Source organism: Sylvia atricapilla, chromosome 5, assembly GCF_009819655.1.
Source record: "Sylvia atricapilla isolate bSylAtr1 chromosome 5, bSylAtr1.pri, whole genome shotgun sequence".
In the NCBI taxonomy this organism is placed as follows: Eukaryota; Metazoa; Chordata; class Aves; order Passeriformes; family Sylviidae; genus Sylvia; species Sylvia atricapilla.
Genome location: NC_089144.1, coordinates 13,000,375 through 13,027,859, shown reverse-complemented (window position 1 = coordinate 13,027,859; position 27,485 = coordinate 13,000,375). Strand labels below are relative to the sequence as shown.

Below are 27,485 nucleotides of genomic sequence, written 5' to 3'. Positions count from 1 at the left end.
CCCAAAATCACTCTATTTGATAACAGATATGAAAAGAGTAACTCAGTGTTTTGGCCAGACTTAATGTGTCTAAGAAAACACCTAATACATAACGATTAACTTTCTATTGAGATTCCTAATTGCACATATTTTTTACAATCAGTATTCTTTCATTGCCAAAATCCTCGCAATGTAGGCCAAGGCCAGTGTTTCCAAAAAACTATACAGCTCCTGTACTTTTCCCATAGTAACTAGGGAAGGCAATGTGTTCTATTTTGTGTGTAACCAGAAGTTAACAATTTTACAGATACACTTATATGGCCAGAAGAACAGTTTTCTTGTGAAACTTGAGTCACAGTTGTCTAAAACAACAAACCAGAACACAGGAGGTTACCACAGGAGACTATGTGAATCTTCAAATGAAGTGCTCCATATGGAAAAAGTTTATATAACTGAGAAACAACTTCAAGCACTACAAAATACTTTAAAATCATAAAAAACTGAACTACAAGGCAGTATCACTGCTATTACCACTCTTTGCCATCTTATATCTCCTTTAGTCGATTCTTTTGTTTACCATTACTTACTGTCACAACATCTTATTTTTGCCTTCCTAGTTCTTAATATCTTATTTTCTCACTGAAGTGCCCTAGCACAGAAGATACATTCTAATTGTTTCTTGGCTCAACACATTTCCAATAGAGACCATTAATTAACAATGAAAACACAGTAACATTGAAACAGGAAAAACCTCTATTACAAAAGAAAGCAGTATCCTTGGTATTACAGATACAGATCATGTCATCACATTTTTGGACACAATCAGATACTAAAAAGGTACTTTAGTCATGCTTTTGTAATTGAAAACTTATTAAAGAACCTGACACCTAATTTTGTCTTCTTTAAGGAAGTGAAACACTTTGTCAGAATATGACAAATTCATAATTACGCTATACCATTTCCTTTCCAACCCCAAAGCTTTGCTGCAGCGTTTTGATCCAAGCAGACACTATTTATCTTTGTCCAGATACTTCTGTGGTTTCCATCTACACAGGAGCAGAATTTGTCAGAAGATGACACCTCATACTGCTTTAGCTACTAGTTAGAAGGCGAAGAGAATCTTGTCTGTCACACTGTACTTACTAGGCAGCAGAGTCATTGAGCTGGTATTCTCGAGATCTGTTAAAACAGGCTTGAACCCCACTGTCTTTCCACAGTCTCTTGATAACTCCTGCAAGCTCTGAAGTCATAAATCCTTCCTCTGCTGCTCCAGCCAACACGAAGAGCTGACGAGCATCATCCTTTAGGATGTAAACACAGAGTGAAGGGAGAAATATTGAGAAACACAACAGAACTATTATCACCTAAGAACTAGATACAACAAATGCACTACTAAACCTGTAAATGTGAATGTAAGCAAACCAAAAAAGGTAAAAGAAAACTATTTATTTTAACGTTCTGCATTGGATATTAATTCCCACATTTTTCAACAACAGAAAAAGAGTAGCAAATCGAATTAATCATTAGCTGATAAAGCTTCTGATCTGTTTGTAACTCGAGTTAGCTTTTATAAACAGGAATAGTAAATTTCGTGCTCAAACCTAAAGTTAACCATATTTGCTCATAAAATACCACATACTGGATAAAAATACAGACTAGACCCTTCAGAAGGGTAGCTGTATATTGAATAACTGAAGGAAACACATTAATTGCTTAATTTTAATTAATTACACGACTTTGACAGTGACAAATAATCACTTCTTTCCAAATCATGAATCAGTAATTCAAAAAACACTTCTAAAAACCCTTCCAGATAAATCAGCTACAAATATCCATTGCCTTAATTATTCTACAGAGACCAGGTTTTCTTGGTAATCCAATATCAAACATCAAGATTTTTTAAGAACAAATGCTAGATTTAAAAACTATATATAGTAACTGGCTTTGAGAGTGAGACTAATGGAGGACAGGATGTAAATCCATCATTCCCCTTTTATCAGCATTTGGCCAGTTGACCAGCAACATCCAATTTTGACTGAGCAACAAAACGTAGTATTTTATTTTCCAAAGTATTTCTATTACATTTAGACCTGTAAGGCACTGAAGGAAAGACAGCAGATGGGTATAGGGAAGACCCATTAGTACTCTCCTGTGGGTAGCTGCTTCACCTTGGTTATTAGCAGAACATGATCCAATGCCAAAATGTACAGCAGCCAGAAAAATCAGCTTGTACTACTACCCACAGCATGTACTGTTTGCCCAGCAATTAACAGAAAGAGAACAATGAATCTGGAAAGGAGGAAGGAGAAAAGGGAGACTCAGACATGTCAGCTGGGAACTGAAACTATTTCAAGAGGAGGATTTAAAAAGGCAACATATAAGGTTATTCTCACAAAACAGTAAGTGAAGACACATATGCAAATCTGTAGAGAAATCTGTCACTTTGCTGTTCCAACACTAAGTTGTGGAGGAAAAAAAAACATTTTCAGGATAAGCACAGAAAGCAGTGATTGTTCTAAAGATCCTTTGCACTGTAGGCTTCAATAATCAAAGATTGTGTGAGTTAACAGGGAAATTTTTTACAGATGGATCGCGTAATACTGAATTTCAGAGGTTGAAAACTAAAGGCTTGCAGTTCAGTGAACTCCAGCCAAACTTGAAGAGATTTAAATATATATATACATTTGTAGGTATACATATGAAGAACAGGTTATTAATGTATAGTTAAAAATGTCTTTTAAAAGCTAGAATAGGTTGAAATATAAAAGAATAATCATCAAACAAAAATACTGATTACTATACATTTACAGGACAAACTATAGACAATAATAAAAATTTAACAGAAAGCACTAATAATTACATACAAAATCCAGAGCTTTAAAGATCAAAGGGTTGGATAGTCAGATTTCAGGGGCTTTAATTTGATCACTATGCTGCATAAAAGAAACCTGAATGACTGTTCTAGTCTTCAATACTGTTTGTGGATACAAATACAAGGACCTACAACTAACAAAAGCAGCAGATCTTTGGGAAGAGACAATATATTAAAGACATGTGATGGAAACAGCTTAGAAACTGACAAGTTTTGTCACAAAAGACGAAGACATTTTATACCTAAGATGGTCTGACTTTCATTTATCTCTTCATGCTCACAAATAGGGGAGTGGGGAAAGGTAAGTTAGAACAAGAGAACTGATTTCAGCTTTTTAAAAGGCCAAACATTAAAATGTTTTTGCTAAAAATAGCAACTACCACAGACACCACAGGCGAGGCGGTATGCAATGATCAAGTCCTATTTTCATTATTAATCAATGCTAGATACTTTCCCTTAGTTATACTGAAATAGGGCAGCTTCCTCTACAGGTGCCACTTTTCTAACCAGATTCCATACATAAGGCCATATAAAAAACCTAATTTAACCATCACTCCAACTAGTGCAAATCTCACATTCAGAAAGTGGTCCACAGTCCTTTGAAGCACATTCACTGAATGCTTCTCAAAAGTTTCTACCTGAACTGTCCTGTAGCACAGAAGATACACCAGATTTACAACTGACCTGCTAGTGTTATCTATGCTCCCTTGAGCCAATAACTGGAAAAAAGAGAATGTTCAACTCACTGCTCTACCATTAGTGTTACAACACAAATAAGACTATGTGATTCTCAGAAAAACCTCTACACTATTTAGTAAAACCCTCAGAAATTCACCCCAGAAATTCAAGAAAAATAATCTGAATATAACAGTTTACACCAGGAGTTACAATTTTGAGTTATTTTTTCTGCAAAAGACAAAATTAAAACAAAATTGAAAATAATCGAGGCATAAACATACTACTGCTAATATCTAGTGCTAATGTTCCATAGTAATGTTCATCTGACAAAAAAAAAAGGATTTGGACCACCAAGACCTGACTAAGTACAAATGGATGGACAGCTATTTTAAGATTGTTCCTGACACAAGCTTGCCTCATCATTTATACAGCTCTCTCAAGTGGAGAAACTCAGATGACTTAAAACTGACATCATATATAACATAGCCCTCAAAGTCTTCTTGTTAGTCATTTTATCTGCTAACACCCAAATTTCCTCCTCCTCCGTTTTCTCTTACCACACATTTAGTAACCTAAGTCTACCATCTGCCTCTTTCCAACATGAACTGCCAGACTCCAGAGAGGACTGCACAAACACTGAACTAACAAGCAGTGAAATACTCTCAGTGCCCTGGAAAACTTGGGTCTTAAGGGCACACTACAGGAAACATGAGACCAAATGTAGAGAGGAATAACCAATGAAATTGAAGCTTTTACTAGGTATGCTTACAACTGAAGAGACATCAGGTAGAATTAACATATGTACATAAAATAATGGCTATAATTGGCTGTCAATCAGATTTAGACTTCAGATACAGCTTCATGACTCACTATATATAATCTTGTAAACATCTTCCTTATGACAACCACACATACTGCATTTCACAAGGTTACTGAATGAATACTGCCTAACATTTATAAACTGCTATTCAAACAACCAATAAGATCTTGAAGGCTGTCAAGAATGAAGAATACTAAGTACAAGTACAGGGAGGCCTGGCAGATTGATTACATCACACTGCCTCAAACCCGCCAGTATGCAGAAGAAATCTGCATACTGTTTCTTATACCTTACTTATGAACATGTTCATGAACAAAATCCTTCCTCCATCTTTCCTGTGAGACACTCACAATGTGACAAGTTCCAGCTTCAAAACCAGTACTGGCAGGCATTTCCCACTGTGAGTGATTTCTCTGGGGAGGAGATAAAAGCAAACATCCTGAACTAAGCTTAACTACTGCTGCTCACAATAAAAACTCTGGAGATCAATTCAGCACTGCAACACAGACTGTATAGAGTCTTGGAATGAGAGGACAAGCAAAACCACATAAACTGAGCATTTTACAGAGATATTCCAAAAATCTCCCCGCCTGACCAGATGTGGATTTAATCAGGGTCACCATAAGTAAGAGCACAGGATTAGGACTGGAGATACCAATAGGTGGGATGGCAACTAAACTCATCAGACCTTTGCATGTGAGACATTAGACAAAGTAAGATGAAAAAGGTACAGAAAAGTTTAGGAAAAGGATTCATTGCTTGGGAAAAATCCCAGGATTAGTATAATGAAAAAATGGGATCCCAGCAGCAGGTCCATGCCCATGTCTCTTGGAGCAGAAAAAAGTGCTCAACACTAGAAATCAGTATGAAACAGGATCCAGCTCAGAGGCTGGCAACGTTTCAGGCACTGCTGTGTCTATGACCTAATAGAGAAGTGCAGACAGTACAGTGCAGAAGTAGCTAGATGCCTCCCTATTTAAGCTGTATTTTTTAAGATGTCTAACTTAAATTACCTACCTAATAGCCCACAAGTCCATACAAATAGAGACATGACTGTGGACTCCTTATGATTCAGATGTTTAGTTCTCCAAATTTAGATGGAATTCAGAAAATAGTATCTAAACCAAATAATTGTTGTGAATCAGCCCAGTTCTGACTGCTCCACAGGTCACCTTGCCACGTAAAGAACAAAGGCATTTAATTATCAAACACTATCTCACAAAGATTTCTGAAGGAAACAGTATGGATATTTCAGCTGTATGTGTGTGTACTTCAATACTCACAGCCCTGACTGGATCACCAAAGTCTATCTTCAACCTCCCCATTGCTCTAATGATAGCAATAATGGACTGAATGGTGTTACTGTAGACAACAGCTTTGTACTGTTTACATTCGTCTTCTGAATAGCCAGCTTCATGGATAATCCTATGAAAGAAAAAAAAAATAAATTCTCTATTCAAATTAAAAAATATGCCTTTATCACAGTATTTCACCACACTTACTTCATTTGCTTGACAATTGTGCTTTTCCCCGATTCACCAGCTCCTGAAAAATAAATGTGTGGAAATTCAACATTAGGGTTTTACTAATCTAAGAAAATAAATTTTGATTCTGCACTTCATTTATCTAACAAATATAAAAACCTTCAACAGGTAAAAGAACATGTTACAAATGGATTTTTAATATAAAAATGCATCTTCAGCTGGAAATTGCAAAATCAAGCCACTTGAACAAACCTCAGTTCTAAAAATCTTTTTGTTTTACAGAAGCGAGCATAACCTTTACACAGTCTGCTGATGTTTCTAATGTGAACAGATGATAAGTTGCTCAACTTCGAAGGGATCTAAAGCTTAATTCCTCTAACTGCCTTTTAAACCAAAATCTAACCAAAATCCAATCCTTACACTGTGTTAATGGTCTTCCACGTGGCAAATGAACACCTCAAAATTCTTCAGGGCTGTAGTCCTTGCAACCCTCTTTTAAACCTTGCATGAATAAACCAACAGTCAGCCTACTTTTGGTTAGAACAGATGACATGAGGTTTGTCAGTCAACTTGATATCATTTTAAGTGCTTAACAACAACAGAACAAAAGCTATATTAAAACACAAAGCTTAGAAAAACAGTATCTCTGTCAACAGGCAGGGAAAAAGAGGCAGTTTTTGCTGTCTCAACAATCTATCTTTAGTCTGCTTCTTACTCTAAAAAATACGTGGAACTCCTACAGCTGCGGTCTAATCCCTTCAGACAGCACATTCCCAGTTTGTCTGTGACTTGTGCTGAATTCTCTCACAGTTTCTCCTGTAAAATTTCTGTGAAACAGAATTCCTGTTTCCCCTTTCTCAATAAAGCTTTACAGAAATGGGTATAATCTTCATACAGTCTACAAGCATTTGTAATGCAAAGACATGACCCATTGTCCAATTCCAATACAACCAAAGAAAACTCTGACCACAGAAAGGCAGTGATAAAGGCTGTATTTATTCATCTCCAAATGAAAGGGCAAGAACCTGATGCATGACAGTCGAACTCATCTTGGACAAAATAAATGTTATTGAGAAGTGCCAACACAGGTTTACAAAATACAAACTGCACTTAATAAATTTTCATGAGGAAACAGGTGGGTTTGGGGGGAAAGGCACTAACAGATGTAATTTACTTCAACTCTAATAAGGCTTCCAATGCCACCTTCCATGGCAGCCCTTGCGCCAAGCAAAGCTAAGTACTACCTTCGGGGTGTCTGAAAATCTGCCTAGACAGCTACACACAAAGGCTCATGTCAGTGGTTCAAAAATCCAATGGGAAGGCATTTAGGCAGGCTCCAGGAGACAATACCAAGCTAATACAGTTTAGCATCTTCACCAAGCATCTGAAAGGAAAGGTAAAATGCCCTGACATCAAGTTTGCAGCTGACATGAGCCAGGGAAGCCAGGAAGTTGTTGCCAGTGTTAGAGAACAGAGGTGCTATTCAGAGGGTCCTCAAATGCTAAAGGACTGAGCTGAGGAATCTCATGACAGGGAACACAGACAATTGTGAAGTCCTGCAAGTGGCACAGAATAACAGACCCAACACATCAGATTTGGGACTAATGGGTTAGAAAAACTGTGGGGGCCAAGAAACTGAAGTGTCAGAAGCGGGGCCTTGTGGTGATGAAGGCCAATCACATTCCAGGCTGCTGTACTGGCTCTGTCTGGGACAAAGTTAACTCTCCTCACAGCAGCCCTTATACTGCTGCACTGCAGGCTTGTAGCTAAACCAGTGCTGGTAACACTCACTAGTAAGAAAAACTGATGGCTCTCTTACAGCTGAAAAATGCATGCACAGCATCAAGGCAGTTTCTCTTTTCCACCATGTCCCCATCCCTAGGGAGTAGGCTGGGTGTGGACAACACCTTGAGAAGGGACACAGCTGAGACAGCTGACTGAAGTCAACCAAAGGGATATTCCATACAACATGAGGCCAGGCTCAGCAGTAAAAACTCAGGGAAGGAAGAGGGGTGGTCATTTGTTGTGATAGTGTTTGTCTGAACCTTTTATTGTTATAGCCTTTGGAACTGTGGTTACAGCGAAGGGCTTGGAACACAATTTATATAAGGAGCAGCTGAGGGAACTGTGGTTTTTTAGCCTGGAGAACAGCAGGCTCAGGAGAGACCTCAACACTCCCTACAACTACCTTAAAGGAGGTTTTAGCCAGGTGGGCCCAGTCTCTTCTCACAGGTAAGAAGCAACAGGACAATAGTAAATGGCCTCAGATTGCACCAGGAGAGATTAAGAGTGGCTATCAGGAAAAATGTCTTCATCAAAAGCACTGTCAAGCATCAAAACAGGCTGCCCAGGGAAGTGGTTAAATCACCATACCTAGAGGTATCTATAAACTCTAGATTTGGCACCTGGGGACATGGTTTAGCAGTGGGCTTGGCAGTGCTGGGTTAATTGTTGGAGACAATGACATGATACGCTTTTTTCAAACTAAACAATTCTGTGATTCTTTCCACACAACCATTATGCATGCCAAGGCCCTGCTTTCCAGGAAGCAGCCAAACACATGCCTCCCAGTGAGAAGGAAGAAATCAACTCTTCTTTCTGCCTTGTTAGTGGGTGCAAGCTGTGGCCTTCCCTATTAAAACATCATTATCTTGATCTATGAGTCTTCTTGCCTTCCTTCTATTTTTTCCCTTATGCCAAGGGAGAGGAGAGTGATCACACAGCTGTGTGGGTGTTTGGGTTGACTCTGGCCAACAGCTCCCACTGCTGCAGTGGCAAAAGTGCAGACAAGTCAAAGGACACTGTCCTTCCCCAGCAGTCAGCATTCATTATGCTGTATCCAAGTCCTGTGTACGATTCTCCCCCTCAGCACCCAGTAAATGAGATAGACAAAAACCAGTTGAAGGTCACATTAGTTGTTTAGAGGGCAACGACATTCAAGGAAAAGTTACATGGAACTTGGGCATTTTAATCCTAGAAAAATTGGTATGGGGAGAAGGTTGGGTATTTGTAAGTTTCTGTCCTTCCCGTAACACCCACCTAGGACAGCTTAAAGCAGAAGTAAACTTGTCAGACCTACACAACAAGATGTGAGCCAATTAAGAACCTCTAGCACAGCCAATTTCAGAGACATATAAGGGAAGGAGGTGCAGGAACCTATTCCCTGGAAGAGGTTGTATTGCACAAAGAGGAAGGAGAAACTCAGCCTTGGAGACCTTCAAGATGCACCTGGACAAGGCTCTGAGCAACCTTACCTATTTTGATGGCCTTGAGCCAAGGGCTAAACTACACAACCTCCAGGAGGTTTCCTCCTACTCAAGTATTTCATTTCTGTAGAACAAAGTATTTCTATACTTAAATACTGTAATGTGATGCTTTTAGGATATTCCTCTTAATAAACCAAATACGGAGCATCAGGACAGGCTCAGCCAGTTAAGACTGGCTGTCAAAAGTTGTCCCACTTCCTCCCCAGCACTGGAACTGATGTGGTTACATTTCTCTTCCTCCAACACCACAGAATGAATGCAGCACCAAGAGGAGACACTGAGCTCAGAGGAATAGAGCAGGCCTGTCAGCATCAATCTACAATGCTTAATGCCATCTTTAGCTCATGTCAAAGCAAAAGACTTTTTATAAATCTGCAGGTTTCTTTATAGAGCAGCAATAGTTCTCAAGAATCTGAGCAGCCACGGAAGTACATTGAGATAAACAGAAATCAGAGACACCAGCCCAAAAGTCAATTGTTATTTAGACACCTGAAGCATTTATAAAGCAAATTAACAATCTCAAAATAGCTGATTATGCACTTAAGCACAAATAAGTGACAGAAGTCTAACAATTAGCTTTATTAATGAAATTATTATAATTTGCTTTGGATTAATATTTTTGTTCAAATATTTTGAACACAGTATATTCCCTGCATTCAACAGCAATTTTGGAGATATTAAGAAAAATACTACAGCATTTAATTTACATAACCCCATAAAATGTTCTGTTTAAAATTTATCATATTTGACTAAAGAAGAATGTCAGTGTCAGGGCTATTTATGGTACAAAAATTTAATTATTTTTGTCATACACTTTGTACTCCATTTTTTGAGTCACAGATGCATATTTCTCTGTGGTGTTAGAATTCACATCTACCAAATACCTACAGTTATCATAAAAGCATCCTCAATAACATAACCACAAACACCCATAATAAACAAAAAGAATAATTAAGTCATTTATTACAGAGTACCTAACATCAGCAGTGAGTTCCTGGAAGGTGCATTCCCCTGTGTTATTTAATGGAAAACAGAAATAATTGTGTTTGGTTTGGGTTTTTCCTTTAACTGCACACAAATGACCGCAGCATTCCTAATAATCTTTGCAAAGTAGATGTGAAAATTTCACCTTATTCGTTGTCCCATATTGAAAGGAAATTCAGTAGTTTTGCACTCCTGGATACAGAACTCTGCCAGGTTTTCTGACAGATATACTAAAAAATTATATAAAATATAATTATATAAAATATATAAAATTTCCTCCTCTATCTCAGCATAAGTTGCCCATACAGCAAAATGAGAACTAACTAGTTTAGAAAGTTTTAGAAAGATGCAAGCAGTGTTAAATATTACATGTGACAGCTGTGTATAAAATGTCAGAGCTAGCTATACTGTCACAACCAAACACTACCTAAATTTAGACAGACTTGATTGTATATTCCTCAGTCATCTAGTAAATGACGCTATTTATTGCTTGCTATTTATGTATTTTATATATATATATATATACCTGATCTCAGATCACTACTGCCAACAATTCGACCAGTCTTACTAGCTCTGTTACTACTTATTTATAACAAAAATATTATTAAAAAGACATGACAGTTCTGCTTAAACTAGAAGAACAGCAGCATGCAATTTCTGCATTTAAAAGAGTAGTGGGCATTTTTTGTCTACTTTTAAATGGAAGTCTAAGTTAACTGTAAGGTCATTACATTAATGGAAGTTATAATAACAGATTAGTCCTTTCTTCCCCTTGCACATTTTATATCCTTCATGGGCTCCTCAAAAAATGGGCAACACAATCTACAAAAAAATCAAATTTAAAGTAAAGAATTTTAAAACTTTTGTCCACAAAGTTGAGTAAGAATGTAACTTGAATTAAATCTAATACTCTTCCTACACCTGCCTGCCAGAAAGCAGGTAGATCCTTATGCTTCATTATGCAGACTGCCAAAGAATGGGAGCAAAGCACATCCAACTTATACAGCAAAACGTCACATTTTCCGCATGGATTCCATTATAATGTGAAGGGTCTTCTACATCCAAGTTTAACACTCAGGCTCTCCCTTCACGTGTCATTATTTCCCAGCCAGTACTGTGCTGTCCAAAGCAGCCATTTACCTGGATGCAGCATGAATTCTGACAACACTCCCTGGATTCAGAGCAGCACACAAACCCAGGCTGTGACTAACCTACCGCACCACCCACAGCATGGTGAAGCTGATGCTCAGCTAAACAACAGGGGCTAAGCTCATATTATGATTCTTCCTTCAAAACCAGCTCTCTGCTTTGGAAACATAGGGAAAAAAAAAAATCACAGCATCCTCATGTTAAAAAAGCCAAACAATCAAAAAACCATTTAAACCATTTAACAGAACAGTCTCAATGAATCTTCCCCTTGAAGGAACCAAGTAAGACAGGCAGAGTTCAAATAAATTTAAGCAACAGCTAAAGCAATATTTGATTCTCCAAGCTGTGATTTGGCCATTTACAGAAAAAAAAAAAAATTAAAAAGACTGGGTTGGACTCAATCTTACGGTTCTTTTCCAACCTAAATGATTTTATCACCCTATGACTCATTACTATGAAATTGTAGCAAACACCATCTTAGATTGAATATTCTTTCCAAGTAGAGGAAATCTGTGTTTAAAATTAACTGAAACATTTAATAACTTGATTAAAATTAACACGTAAGCAAAAATGTTACTTTAAACTACTTAGAATGTCTCATGATTTATTATCCCACACACTGCCTACATAGCAAGCATTCCAGAACTACAAATTTCTGGTACAAATGTTTTATGCACCCAAGTACCAAAAACACTGCTTGGAAGGGCTGAGAGCTTAATAGTAACATTTCTAACTTGTGACACATTAGCTAATTGATTACTGAAGAAATCAATCAAATACCAAGTAAAAAGCAAGGCAAACTTCAAGTTCACAGTATCCCTCTTTGGATGAAATCATCTGTCAAGTACAACTATTTCTAAGAGAATAAATATACTCCTTGCAATACTAAAATGGAAAAAAAATGCAGACTAAATTAAAATAACTTAAGCATTAGATAAAAACTAAAGAGTAAAAATTGGGCCAACTTTGAAATAACACCAAATAAGTCAGACTAAGGAACAGAACCCACAGAAAAGTAGAGCAGCCTTGTATGCTGCCAGAAGAGAGTTCAAGTATGGACAAGAGTAATTAATTTAAAACTTTCAACAGATGTTTGACAGCTTTTAAGCCTGTAGAATAGGACACTTAAATCAATCTGGTCTAAGCATAAAGACACATGTGAAATTTAAAATAAAATACATGGACATGTAAATTTTTGGATTCAGGTACTATAAAGTTCTATCTCCAAAACTTTCCTATCCAATTCCGTCAGACACTTGAATTCCAAAGTAGAAGGCACAGGCTGAATGGAGTCTGTTTCTCTGCTGCCACTGATCACAGCACAAGCTAAACACCCAGTGATTTCTACTCTTTCTGCTATGGGATCAGTAATCTCTCACAAAAACACAGGCTTTGTAGCTTAGAGGCACAATCTCTTAAATTTATCACCTCATGACACATTAGCAGACATGAGATTAAAATTAGAATGCAAGCTGCTAATCAGTATTACGATACTCAAAATGCATCAATGCTAGTACAGGAAACCCACAGTGGAAACTTTGCTACAACACACTCTGGACAGACTGAAGACCAAATGAACATTCTCTGAAACCCACACTGCTCTGTCTGCTTGAATTTTCTTATTTTGTCCACTCCCTCTTTTTAAGTCACACAACAATAATCTACCACCACTTGGTATTCTCCTTATTCTGGGGCAGCTGCAGTTTATGTCCCTTTTCCCCTTCCCAACTGCTTTCCTACAGTCAACAAAAGGTAGATAGTACTCATCACTTCTAAGGTGGCAACAGTCTTGGAATTTCCACAGCTACTGGAATTCGAATGTGCCAGGAATCTTCCAACAAATTAAGAATCTACATGGTTAGTATCTGTCAGAAACTATTTCAGTATATTAACCATGTAGTAATAGTGTGAACCCCAGATTATGTCACTGATTCAAACCAGAGAAGTGACAGACTCTAAAATTATGGCACTGACTCAGATGAGAATCATCTCAGATCCTTTAAGGTTTCAGTAGCTGCATGCTTAGTCCTACAGAAGCCACATCATTTACACCCATACGCCTCTGTCACTTTTGTAAATTCCCGAACTAAACAAAAAATTAATTACAATTATTTATTTCCTAGGTCTTCAACATTGCTTTTAATAGATGTTTGAAATCAACCACATACAATAAAATAGTCAATCTATTATGTATAAAACATCATTTAAGAAAACTGTTAAGATAAAATGTCACCTTGAGAAGCAGTCAAGTATAAACTCATGGTGGCACCCTGTATGTTTATTCAGGTCTAGATGTCTAATAGACTGCTCTGAGTTTCTGAAATACCTAGGCTGTTACTAGAGCAAACACATAAGCAAGTGATAAAGACAGTGTTAATTAGGATTGAAACAAGCAAAAAATATGGATTATATTCAGTATAACCTCTGGAACCCAATGAACTCTAAAAATAAATCTTCTAGTGAAACAAAGAGAGTGCAGACTCCATTTTGCCAACCTGAAGGTAACTTCTATTCACATCTTCATCTTTGTAAGCGTGAATTGAGTTTTGAGCTACTTGTAATCTTCAATTAGTGCTTCATATCTTTTTATGACAAAAGTGTTATGAAGAGTTTTTTGCTTAGAATTCAATCATGTGATAAGCAGATACTTTAGCAGAAATTATGTGCAATTTTATGTACCACACAAAATTAAACACATGCAGCTTTTGAATACAAATTCTACCTAGCCCTTCAAAACCATTTCTATGTTCCTCAGCTGTTTTAAAGTAGTAGCTACTGCTACATAGTAGGAACCCTTTTATCATTATGTGCATCACTAACAGCATAACTGGACTGGGGAGTCATCTCACTCTAAAGGAGAGCACCAGTACAATGCCAAGTGTCACATTTCAGAAACTTTGTGAAACATTCAAAAGGAAATGTGGTACCTTGGAAATGGAGCTACTTTAAAAAGTTATCTCTGCTCAGAATGTACAAGAGAGCTCTTAAACACAACACCATTATCACAGCCTTAGACAGGGACAGTGCCACTGGAGTTTTTCCTTCCATTAAGGCAGAGGATTCCTTCATGTGAAGCGCCAAACCCAGGAGGACCATGACAAGAACCAAAGGTTTGGAAATAAACTCTCACTTATGCCAGAAATTAAATCCAGGCACTAATGCACCTTTGGACATGAAAACCACTTGGCAAATACGCTGGCTGCCCAACAGCTCTGTGGCACAGCACCAGGAACTAAACATTCGTGGCTTCAGGTTTATCTAAGATGTCGATACTGACACTAGCTTGGTAAGATTAGCAGCTGGCTACTTAAATGTATCAAAGGCCAGCATCCACACTACTGTCATCTAAAATACTTGGGAATCTCTTCAAAATTCAAAGTCCAAACACTTGTTAGTATTTTCAATGGAACTTGGATATAGCAAATGAATACCTCCTCTACTAAACTGAGAATAGATTTAAATTTGCTACTTAAAAAAAGTCAAATTGCTTTCTTCTTCCATACAAAGTAGTATGCTCAGAAACAATTACTACATAATTTAAAATCATGGTATGAAAGAATATGATTAAAGACCTTCTTGAACATGAGTTTCAGTGGTTATTGTATATGAGCCCAATCTAGGAGATAAATGCAGACTGTTCCAACAAAAAGAACCAAGTCCTTTACTCTTACAATGTCTATCATGAGAGTTACCATCAATTTCCACCAACAGAGTACAGCACGCCTCATCCAGACTTCCAAATGCATATCTAATAAACCTTCCAAAAATGCAGAGTGCCTTGACATTGCTCTCCATAGTGTGATTTGCCTTCATGGCCTTTTACAGTTGCAGCATGCTATAAATACAGTGTGCAGAGATGGCAGGTTCAGAGATACCAGAGCAAACTTACTAAGCAGGCTATCATTAATCACAATCAAAAATCCTTTATAAAAAATCCTCCTCTACAACAAAGGCATACTTTATGGAGGTTGTTCTGGCAGAGGGATACAACAAAACAACTTGGAATAACAACATATTTTCCTTGCAGGCCCTGGTTCCAATCCAGAACAACACTACTGTTGTTCTTATCTAGGATTTTGACAGAACCCACTGCCTCATATAACTATGTAACTGAGCAGAAAACTGTGTGTGCATTTCTGCCAAAGCAGGAAAAAGTTCTCTCACAAAAATCTCAACTGATATTATTCAAAGCTCTGCTTGTTACACAACACCAAGGCATTAGTTGCAAATGTGATAAATGGATATTGTCAAAGTTTATACCAGAGAAAAACCAATTACACTAAAAGCTGTCCCATTACTGTAGAAACAAAGCAATGAACTTCATTTCATGTAAATTTTCAGTATTCCTCCACATCTAACTTACAAGTGTTTTTCATCCTGTAGCTCAAGGACTAAAGTCTACAAAAATAAGAATAAGCATATTTATTGATAGTTGACCTAAATTCACTTCAATGTCTCCACTCCACCAGAACTTGTACGGACTTTAAGTAACAAAGATGAAAACGTAAAAAGATCCTAGATATCAGTGAACAATTGCTTTCAAATACAAACATTTTCATAACTCCTATTTGTATTTGAAGCAAGAAAGAAAATTCATGAGCATAGCCAGCCTTATTTTTTGCTACATGCACATGCATTTTGCACTTGAAACAACCCTCAAGTAAGGTGAGCAGTACTTTCAAAACATGGCTCTTTTGGGTTTTGTTGTTGTTTAAACAGAATTTGTATTTAACCAGTCTCATATTAAACTGAGACAGCTTTGAAGTACATAAAAACTTCAACTCCCTCCAAGACACAGTTGCACCCAATAATCCCAGAAGGAAGGAGTAAGGACACCTACATAAAGAGCAGCCTGTCAGGCTTCAAACAAGAATGTAATCAAAGGCTGATCTGACCTAGCCCCAAATGCTTCCATGCTCCAGAAGAGCAGATAGAGAAAATAATGTAAATAGACCCTCATCTAGGAATTAGCTGACAGCTTTTGCTACCTAACACTGCAGCTCTAAAGCATATTAGAAGGGATCCATGTCAAGGATTTAAGAGCTTTATGCTTAAGCATTTATATGCTTTAGAAAGTATATAAAAGGTTTGCCAAGAGTTTACCAGATTTATTAAGGATCTGCATATAGATGAGAAATCCACTTTCAACATGCTTCAAGAAATATTTAATGAATCAAGACTACAGACAACACTTAGATGAGATTTAGCAACTTATTTTCAGTCCACCACTGTATAAAATATTACTGGCAGACATGAAATCAAGATTCAAAATAGCATTTATTTAAATAAAATCTATAAATGCTCAAAACAATTGTCTGGTTTACTTCCAATTTGTTTACTGCAAGATCCACATTTCCAGCAATAAAAATACTGGATATATTAATATTAATAATAATAAAAAATAATATTCCAATACTGCATTCACCCTGTATTCTGTTTTAATATTACTACAACTTTACTGTTGCCTCCATTCTCTTCTCTATTGTTTAGACAATGGGCTGGCAGTTGTACCTCTTGCCCACTACCAGGTTGCATTCTTCACCAAGAAGTGCTAAAAGAGGATTCTTCCTAATCAAGCCTACAATCTACAAAACAGACGAGCATAAAGAAGCACAGAGCTGATACTCCCTGGATTTGGAAGGAAAAGAAACTCCTACCTCTAATTTGCAGTCCTTAAGGCAGGCTGTCCCTATCTCCTATGGTAGCAAAGAAGTCTTTAAAAAGTGGGTTTTAAATAAAGTTCAGCATGTCTACCAAGTGGATCCTGCAGGTGAACACAATTTCTCATTATTCCTAATTCAATTCTACAGCGAGTTGTGACATAGAAATACAGAAATTGAAAGTATCCTATTCTGCATCCATTTTCCCCTCCAGCTGCTCCTCTGCATTTCCAGCACATCCCTGCTCCTCATCATGCTTTCAGTCAGGTCCTCAGCAGACCAGTATGAAACACCAGTTGAATACAGCAAACTAAGTTCAATCAGGACAGCCAGTTTGACAAGTCAACCAGCAAAACACCTGACTTAAGCATTTAAACGTGACAGGGAGAGGGCAGAGCTATTCAGCCAGATGCTGCAAGAGAGCTTTCCTTTTTAGCAAGACACAACTTCCAGAATAGCTCTGCTGCTTGTCAGACAACATCCACTGCTTATTTCCAGCGTTCCAATGCAGATTTAGAAAGTAGGCAAGAACTTCTTGAGTTTTACTGGAAACTATTAAAAAACCCCAGAGATTCAGAACGTCCTCACAACCCTGACTGATAAAAACTTGTAGCATGATTCAAACAACTACAACAGCTTCATCCATGTAATACACCCAAAGCCGTATGCAAAACATTATTTTATCAACTTTGCAAAAGGAAGATGAGATTACAGGGGGCCATTTGATTGCAACAGTTCTTTCAATTCAAGAAACAGGTCATATTAAATTCTAGACTATTAATTATAAACCCACTTCACAGTTTCAATGGGAATTTTCATTACAGTACATTGATTACTTCTATAAAAACAACCTGCTTAGAGCAATGATTGTAAAGACTTCCTGTCCATTCTGGTTGCCTAGATACTGTTATATTTCACTAAAGATTTAATCAGGTACCTTTGCTAAGTATACTAACCACTACAAAGGCAACACTACATGTCTAATTAGAATATCTGAAAAAGTAATGAGATCCAGTCTGTTTCAGTAGTTGAAGCACAGCATATTTGAATGGTGTTGATTCCTTTAAATAAGCTGCTTCACAAAAAGGATTTTCTAATTTCAGTATCAATTTTATAGTTACATACAATATGGAAGTTTCCATGTATTGGTAAATATAAGTACTGAGTGCCCATGTAAGCATCCATCCATAAGTCAACACAGCAACTTGATTATCAGGTTGTTACCAAAACATACCAGAGGTGGTCTTTTTAAAGCTTCAATGACCCTTCAATTACCAAAGCCAGAAAACCAATTACTTGCTTATCATATGTTTAACAAGGAATTACTTGCTTATCACACGTTTAACAAGTCTCTTATTTAAAGAATTGGTTCTTAACTGCTTGCTGTCAATTAGCTCCATCAGTTGAGATCCTGAAAGAATTATACCAAAAGTATCTTTAAAAAAACCCCACAGAAATATGTTTCAAAGGAAATGGTAGTCAGCAATTGAACCAAAATGAACCAAATCCAAAATCTAACCTCAGTAGGTAACTTTCAAATCAAGGACTGGTACATATGGACATCTGTGACTCGAGGAGATACTTGGGCATATAAGCTTTAAACTATAGATAACTCCTGAGGCCTTGAAGTTGTCTCTACAGCTTTGCAAACTCTAAGGGCAAAGCTGTGATGATGAGAAGCATCTTCCAAGTCCCCAACTCTAATGCATCCTACACCTGTACTGTAAAAGAACTAGGAGCAGTCACAAATACAGGCAATTAGTTTACAAAAATCACTCCTTTACTTCCCATCCTAACTAAGAAACACCGTATTTTGTCTTGTCTGCTCCTACTTAATGGTCAAGGAGAATAAAATGTTCAGCAGTAAGAAAAGAGTTCAAACCTCTTATTGCAAATGCATACAGCCCTGGTATACACAAAAGTGTCTCAGCAAAAACAGTTTATTTTTGTCCTAACAGTCTAATTCCTAATAGTCTAATATCCTTCCACTCAGAAATGTCACTAAGTTAAACCACTTAAAAAACTAGACTTCTGAATGTGAAAAGTTTTAAGTGAGAAAAATCCAAAGTTCTGATTTTTCCAACTACTCTACATACTTTACCAACTTCAGGATTTTGTGGATACAAAAACCTCTTCGGTAAAGCCAACCGAGTTCCATTTATAGAATAATTGTGTAATTTACACAAAACCTGAAGTAACAGTAGGACACTGAGCAAACAAGGGAAAGAGAGAGAACACCAAACCTAGGTAAAAGCTGGACTAAGAGTCAGAATAGGAAGTGTTTATTAATATAGGTTCTCCTATACATGTCTTGGGAAAAAATCCCTTAACAGAACATCTTAAATACCTCTTTTCTACACCCAGTTTTGCTGTACCACAACATTTGGCAGATAGCACATTACAGGAAACACTGCAGACATCCAGCAGCCAGACAGCAAAAACTGACTTCAGAATTTTATGCCCTTTGAGCCAGGCTCATGGCTTGGTTTCAAATTATTTAGCCAGACTTTAGGATGTGCTGGCTACTCAATTATGCCTTCTCAGAGAACCAAAACAACTAAAGGGTGAAATGTAGCAGCAAAAGAACAACCCATCTTTGGCAAAATGAGTACATAAATCACTACAGCCTAACTACAGCACAAAGCCCTGAGTTCAAGTTGTGCCAACACAACCATGCAGGGAGCTGGACTGTAAAGTCTGGTTCTGATGTGAGTTAAAAATAACTTCACCAAAGGAGGTGAAAGCTGAAACACACAAGCACTTTGGTGAGATAATCCACAGGACAGAATAAACTGTCATATATGACAATGATGATACAATAAATTGTGCTGCCAGAAAAACTTAGGAAGACACTAATTAGATCATAGCATATTACAAAATTTATGAGCGGTCTTGAGGAACCACTGCTGCTGGGAGTGGACAGCTTAGCAAAAGATACCTTACTAGAGTTCAGAAAAGGGAAAAAAAAAAGCAGCAGCTTTAGATTGTTTTTGAATGACTATGCAAACACAATGATAACTAAATGAGTGTGCTCTCTGCACATCCCTGAGTCTCCCTTCACAAAAGCATAGGGATTATTACACTCTGAGGATCCAGTCACTCCACATGAATAACATCCAGCCTGGCAGAGTCCAACTGCACCACATGAAAATTCAAGAGAACTCCTAGTTCAGAACTCCTGCTAAATCTAAGAAGATAGGCAGGAATGGGGGGGACGGGTGTCCACATAACACAGACAAGACCAACAAGCAAAAAACCAAACCCGAACATTAAACACTTCTTTTAAGTATCACAAATCAGTTTTTAAATAAGAGGTGAACTTTGTAAGCATTTGTAAATAGTTGTCTCTGAAGGCATGACAGGAAATAACTTGTTAGAATTTTTTTAGACTAGACTGGCATAATTTATGAAGGTCAACATCTCTGAAACGTGCAATACTTGTTTGTGAGAATAAGGCTTTTTTGAGAGCTCTCTTAAGTCTTTCTTGCCTGCCAGAGTAGAGAAAAAGAATATTCTGGAGGAAAGGCAAGAGAAGTAATGGTACAAACAGCATAAATGTATTTTTTCAGTCCAATGTGCAATGAGGTCTAGAAGAAGCCAGGTATTACCAAGCTCTGTGAGGATCGTGCTGCTGAAAAGATGAGTAGGCAGCAGCAGCCAGTTTGGCTGAGCAGACAGAAAGATGGAGGTCTGGAACAAAAGGAAAGCAGACAGAAAAAGATGCCTGAGATATGAAGAATTAGAGAAACAATTAAATAGAATTGTTCTAGTTACCATGTTAAGGAACAGGAAGCTGCAATGGAAAAGATTAAATGCAGCAGTGCCTGAAGTGAAATGTCACTTATCTTTGAGAACATGACATGCACACATTCCAGTATGAATCACAGGGATCTATTCAGGAACAGAAGAGTGGCTCTGCTAGTCATGAGGACGAAGGTGTCCACTGAACTTCCACCTACAACCGTGATTATCCAGAAAGGAGACACACAATGGCAGCTGTCAGACAGGCCTGTGACCTCCTGGATCCCAGCACCCATTCCTAAAGAATATTTAACACAAATCTGTTGCCTTTTTCATCCAAGATACAAAGCCCCTTAACACCAACTCTGCTGTTAGGTGAAGGATGTGGTAATTCAAAAGACAAAGAGCTAATCCTATAAACTCATGATGCCAATTTGAAAGTGTTGATAAAACCTGACGAGTTTAACCCCATACCAGAAGGCATTCTACTAAACCAGATACTGCCTGTTCTCCTGCAGTTGGCATCAATTCAGTCTCGTGTGCTCCAGCCAATTCAACAGAAATGTGCTGGCAGATGCACACCTGTCCAGGATCACAGCTATTAATGCAGCCCACAGACCCAGAATCACCACCTCCCAGCATGAGCACAATTTCATTCTGCAAGCATTACTAGAATTTTTATTTGTTGAATATTAAAAGTTAAGATGAAGAACCATGGAAGAAAAAAACAACTTGGATCTACTACTTTCTCTGCCTGGGAGCCAGGCAAAATATAAACTGCTTTTCAAAAATAATAAGTATACGAGTTTCTCTGTTAATTAAAAAAAAAAAAAAAAAACAAAAACACAAAAACAAGAAAAGAAAATATTATTTCAAGTAGGACACAGAAGTTTAGGAACTGTCAACTTGTCACAAATAAACTGCTTAACAAAAAGTACATACTTTTGCATGTTGAACTTTTAGTGTTGGCCAATGTACTGTACTGCACTTACATTTTTTGTTGAGTTCTCATAAAACTGAAATATTTCTCTGTTACACATTGATTGAAAATATTATTAAAGTAAATAAGCTTGTTTATGTAATGGTTTTAAGAGAGAAAATCATCAAATCTCAAGTATAAACAAGCATTTTCCATCTGGCTTACCAACTACAAGCTTGAATTTAGCTTACTTCTAAGAACAACGCTTCTCAGAAATTTTTCAGGAAAGGTTTTCCTGCTGTTGGGACAGCACACTGAAGTGCACAGAATTACAAATTTAAAATACCTGTACATGGATAATGTTTAGAATCCAGTATTCTTATTCCTAATACCTGCATTCAAAATTTTATGAAGTAAACTAATTTACAGATATGACAAAAGAACTTAAATAATCCAGTTCAAAAGTATTTTGCACAGATTAAATATATCTGCTTATTCCTAGAGAATATTCCTAGACAACAAACTACAAATCTAACATGGATCAGTGATATTGTTGACAGTGATGGTTCAGGTACAGTAATGTCACACACATCTCTCTCAATTGAATCCCTGCAATTTCCTATTTTAGGAAAAAAAAAGAAATAGTCTGATTATATGAACACATATTCCCTCAACTAAGCATTCCAGATCAAACTTCAGTAGGATTCTCTAATCACCGTGCAAAAAAAAAAAAAAATAAAAAATTACATATGCTGGAATAAATCCAATTTATTGGGTCAATAATAATAATAGGTGTACAGCTACATGACCTTTTTCCACATAAACAAGGTGTTTCAGATGCCACTGGCACATTGCATTTTCCTGGCAGCAGACCACAAATTGTACTTTTCCTTTCATTCCAGTATCTTTTTAGCAGAACAAGCCCATAAATAGATGTAGGAGTACAACGGAGTAGATGATAAACTATGACATGGGGGTGGAACAAGCAATTGGGAAAGTGAGTGGTGAGAGGAAAGTGACTCTAGTGGAAATAACTTTAAATAGTTTTGCCATCAGATAAAGCATTCCCATCACATTCAAGACATCTGACAGACTTGCAAGGAAGAGGAAGGCAAAAATGTGCATTCCCAAACATGTGACCTACATATATGCATCCACGGGTGTGTGCACAAAACCTCATCCAGACCTCACTAACCATTCGGGAAATCATTGTTTAAACGCTGGTCCCAGGGGCAGCCGGGCTGGAGCCTTCACACCTCCTTTCAGCAGGGGAGAGGGAAAGGCTAAACCCGGCACGCTGCTGCTCACAACACCCTGAGAACCCACACGGATTTGACCATTTGGTCCATGTTCTTACATCCCAGAGAGCCCAGAAGAAAGGGGCATTTCCAGCATTAGAAACAGGGAGTTTATGAAATTTAAGCTCATAACGTAAGACTTAGCACGTAAGAGCATTAAAACAGCGACAAAATCCATTCTTAAGTTTAAAGCATCTTTAAACAGATATCATCTGTGTCCAAGAATTATGATGAAAAACAGGAAAACGAGCACCAAACTACAGGCACTACAAGTTCCATATAACAAAAAGAATAGCAAAATACTGAAAATTAATTTCAAATGCCTTGCCAGATGACACATAAAGTGTTACCCGGCCACTTTTTAAAAAGGCATCTGCAGTTTTGCTATGATCACACACAAGAAAACATTTCCATACAACAATCTGAGGATTCCAAAGGTGTTCAGGACTAGGCACAGCACCAGCCACCAAACCTAACAGATTTAGGTTTCCACTAAGGCTTCCACTTCAACTTCCCGGAAAACAATTAAAGCTTTTGTTTCTGGCTTATCTCACAAGGTAAATTTTCAATCTAGAAAACCATTTTAGGATCTCTGTATTTCCCGTTCTAGGTTTGTTTCGTTTCTTTGTCTGCAATAAAAGTCGCTCAGTCTTTTGTCCCTTTCTGGAGCCATCTTAGAATTTAGCAATAGAAAGTTATTCAAGAGGTCTACTACGTTTGTAGTGAATAGAGCACTGCAGGAGAGCAAAATCAATGTCGAGGGGAGTGAGAAATTGTGCATCATTTAAAAAGTTTGCCGGAAACTTCACCAATGAGAAGGAAGCTACAACTCAACAGCTATTTTAACTTGGTATTAGAAGCATCCAGTCCAGTTTAGCTATACAGAATCTATTGCAAAACTTCCCACAATATTAATTCAATGCAAATCTTTCAGCATTCAGTTGTCCCCAACCTACAGTAGTTTTAGTCCTGAACAAATGTATTCTAATTAAAACCCTCACTTCCTTTTTTCTTGTAAATTTTAAAATAACCTTATCTTTACAGACAAGGATCTCTTAAAACACACAAAAAGGCAAGCTTCGTGTGCTTGTGAGCAAAACCGAAGAACACACGATGCCACGCTATAAATCATTATATTACACATGCCGTAGCTCCATCAGGGTGGTATTTCCCGTTGTAAGATCTCAGAAACATTAGCAAGTTCCACAAAATTTAAAAAAAAAAAAAAAAAAAAAAAAAGTAAACCACCAAAAAGTTAAACGGTGCTTTGCCTTTTGTTCTTTTGACACTTTTCTGTAATTTACTCTCGTAGCAACAGTTTAGGAGTTCGGATCTACAAGAAAGATTAAGTATCCCCTCAACGTAACGTTTCCTTCCTTTCAACAGAGGAACGGAGAATCCAGGTCAAAAGTTTCAGGCGTTATCCCTTTCCTGCGGCGGTCAGGGCCCGGACAGCCCACGCCGGGCCGCCGCCTCTCACCCCGCAGCCGGCACAGGCGCCCACCTGCTGCAAGAAGCCGCCGCGACCCCAAAACTCCTGCGGGCCCCGAGCACGTACCCGGGGTCCTGGGCAGCACGGCCCCCGCCCAGCCCGGCCGGTTCCTATGGAACTACACCCCCCGGCAGGCGAGGGAGCTTCGGGGGGCGGCCGCCTCAAGAGGAGCCTCCCCTCACGGCATCCCTTACCTAAGAGGAGCAGCTTGACCTCCCTGGCCGCCTTCTCGCCGTCCTCCCGCAGGTTCCTATCGATCATCTTGCTCCTCTCCACCGCCGCCTTGTCCTCGGCGCTCAGCGTGCAGCCCATCTTGGGAAGGGGCCGTGTGGCTCCGCCGGGAGAAGTGAAGCAGGGAGCGGCGGGGCTCGGCGCCGGGAGCGGCGGGGAGGCGCTGAGGAGGGAGGGGGAGCGGGTGCTCCCCGCTCGCTCTCTCCTTCCCCCGCTCCCTCACCTGGGGCGCAGCGGCGTCGCGGGTACCGCGCGCCCGGTTCGCCTCACGCCCAAGAGGGGAGGCGGCGAGCGGGAGGGGCGCGGGTAGGCTCGGCCCGGGGAGCGCGGAGCGGGGACAGCGGGGCTGCGGACGGGCGGACCGAGGCCTCGCACCGCGGCCGCCGCTCCCGCCGCCGGCCCTGAGGCTGCTGCGCGCGACACCGCCCCCGCCCCGCCGGAGGCGCGCGACCGCGCGCGCACCGCCCACGCCGGGAGGGGAGAGGAGGGGCGCGGGGAGCGCGTGCACGGCGGGAAGCGCGGCGGGCGCGGCCGCGCGTGCGCACGGCGCCGGCGAGGCGTTTTGGGGCGGGGGGCGGGATGGGGGGAGCGGAATATCAGCGGGGGCTGGAAACGGGGGCACAGCGGGGTCCGAACGTGAATGGGGCTGGGAGCGGAAGGCGAATGCGGCTGGAATCGGCGGGCCCGTATCCCCCACCGCCCTGAAGCCCCGGGCACCTGCCGGGGTGGGGCTCGAGTTTAAACTGCTCGCGCGCGGGAGGCCCCATTGCGCTGCGGGCCGGGGGAGCGCCGGGCAGGGCCGTACCAATGGGTACCCGCAGGGGTGCGGAGTGGGTGCCGGAGCGCAGCTCCTCGTCCCCTCCCGCCCTGTCCCGCTGTTTCCGCTGCCGGGATCCAGGGGAGCCCCTCAGGGTCCGGCCCCGCCGGCACAGTGCTGGCAGTCGGCCCTCGGGAGGGGCAGTCGCCGGGCCGGCTCCTACCTGGGCTGGTCCGTCAGCGCTACTTTACCTCATGAGCCCAAAGCCGAACGAACCATCCCGCCCCATGGCTCAGAGCTGCTCATCCCGCTCTTTTCCTATGGACCTTACTTCGTCCGTGTATAGAAGTATTTAAATGGGGGGGTGGGTGCCAGCAGGACGGAGCCGGGCTGTTCCCGGTGGTAAACACGGGAGGTAACAGGCGGAAATTGGTGCCATCACGGTTTACGTGTGGATGAGAAAGAGCTTCACTGTGCAGTGACCGAGCACTGGAGCAGGTTGCCCAGGGAGGCTGTGGAGCCTTCCTCACCGGAGATACTCCAGAGCCATTTGGAGTAATCCCGGGCCGAGTGCTCTGGGCTGACCCCGCTTGAGCAGGGAGGTGGGAACAGATGTCCCACTGTGGTCCTCTCCAACCTGACCCGCTCTGGGATTCTGTGCCCTATCTCCGAGCCCAGGCATGGGGCTGTCTGCACATCTGTGACCTGTCAAAGGTTGTTTTATGACTTGTTTTGCTCTTTTGATTTAAAAACCCTAAGAAAACTATGCGATGTTTACGAGTCTTTCCCCATCGTGCACATCTTGCGCTGTTGGGATTGCAGGAGAAAGATCCCGTTACCCGATAACAGGATCGCAGAACAAACGGGGCTGGAGGGACCTCGGGATAACACAGCCCAAGGTCAGCTGAGCTGCGGTGCCACCGGGACTGATTGAAGCAGTGATTTCCCTGAAATTCGTAGATAAAACTCTGCACAACTCGGTGAATCTCAGGGAAAACTTCAGTCAAAACATAAGGCGCAAAAGCCTACAAGGCAAATCTGTTAAATTAAGATGCATCCTTCCAGTGAGTCCTTAGGATTTTGTGTTTCTATAGAATCTCAAGAACTTCTGCCCCCAGAACGAGCTCAAAAAGAGCAGCATTTTACAGCACAGAAGGTGTTTTAGCATTAGAGTGCAAAGACTTTAAGTCAGACTCAGCTATTACTATATATACTTAGCAAATTAAAAGGCTTTTTTCCTGTAATACTCAATGGAAAAGTGTATCAAATGTTCTATTTTTATTGGAGGTCTTGGTTTTTCTTCTTTGCGGGGGTCTTTGGATGCTGATGATGAATAAACTATAAGTGATGGTGTAAAAAATGAACTAGATAACACTCTAACTTAAATATTCTTCACATCTTCTGGTTGGTCGGTATGCTCTCAGCCCTGGCAAAGGATGGTATAGAATTCTTTCTTAAAGAAACCCCCAAAAACATCAGTTCTTAAGACTTTTTAAGACCTCTGAGACATTTTATTTGGCCTTCTTCATTGTCCTACTGCTATGGAGAATGTCAAGGCACCTGAGAGGTGTTTGTTGCTTTCTGCCCTCCTGAGTTGTTCCAGTTATTCCATTTTGTGCTCTCTTGGGCAGACTTTGACACTGGTACTGCATGGGATAAAAGCTTCTATGAAACAATTCATCTCACATATGGAAACCCAGTCTTGTTTTAGGGTTCCTGGCCTCTGCTGTAGTAGAGACAGTGATGTCAACTGCTGCTCAGGAAAGAACAGAGTTAGCAGAGATGAAAATTAATAAGCTTAGGGATACTTTTCTGATTTGGAGATCAAGGATAAAGAATGATTTCTGAGATAAACAACACGTGGTTAGGATATTTGCAAGTGAAAGTAGAGATTAAAGGATAAGAAAGTAGTAAACAGAGATTATAGTAGGTGGAAATAATGTGATAATGAGAGTGGCAGATGTTACAAGGATGGGGATACTACAAGTAGGACACCTCAACTTTACATGGATTTTGTTTCATTTAATCACATGCATAGAGCATACATTTCTATACTTTTGACCAGGAGTATCTGAAAGGGTGTTCTCTCCATCCTTTTTCCCCCTCTAACACTGTCACTAGATTCATAGGGGAAAAGCATGAAATAGACCCAATT

The 27,485-nt window shown here is 39.7% G+C and overlaps 1 protein-coding gene across 2 annotated transcripts in view; it reads right to left on the bottom strand.

Annotated features, from left to right (window-relative positions):
- The window catches only part of GNAI1 (G protein subunit alpha i1), a 31,625-nt gene extending 6,649 nt beyond the window's left edge, over positions 1-24,976 (bottom strand). For both annotated transcript variants that reach the window (XM_066318737.1, XM_066318738.1), the window contains exons 1-4: positions 24,537-24,976; positions 5,852-5,894; positions 5,633-5,774; positions 1,123-1,280 (exon numbers count right to left, since the gene is read on the bottom strand). In XM_066318737.1, the coding sequence (XP_066174834.1) occupies positions 1,123-1,280; positions 5,633-5,774; positions 5,852-5,894; positions 24,537-24,654 (461 nt within the window). In that variant the 5' untranslated portion in view covers positions 24,655-24,976. The remainder of the gene's footprint in view (positions 1-1,122; positions 1,281-5,632; positions 5,775-5,851; positions 5,895-24,536) is intronic.
- Between the last annotated feature and the right edge of the window lie 2,509 nt (positions 24,977-27,485).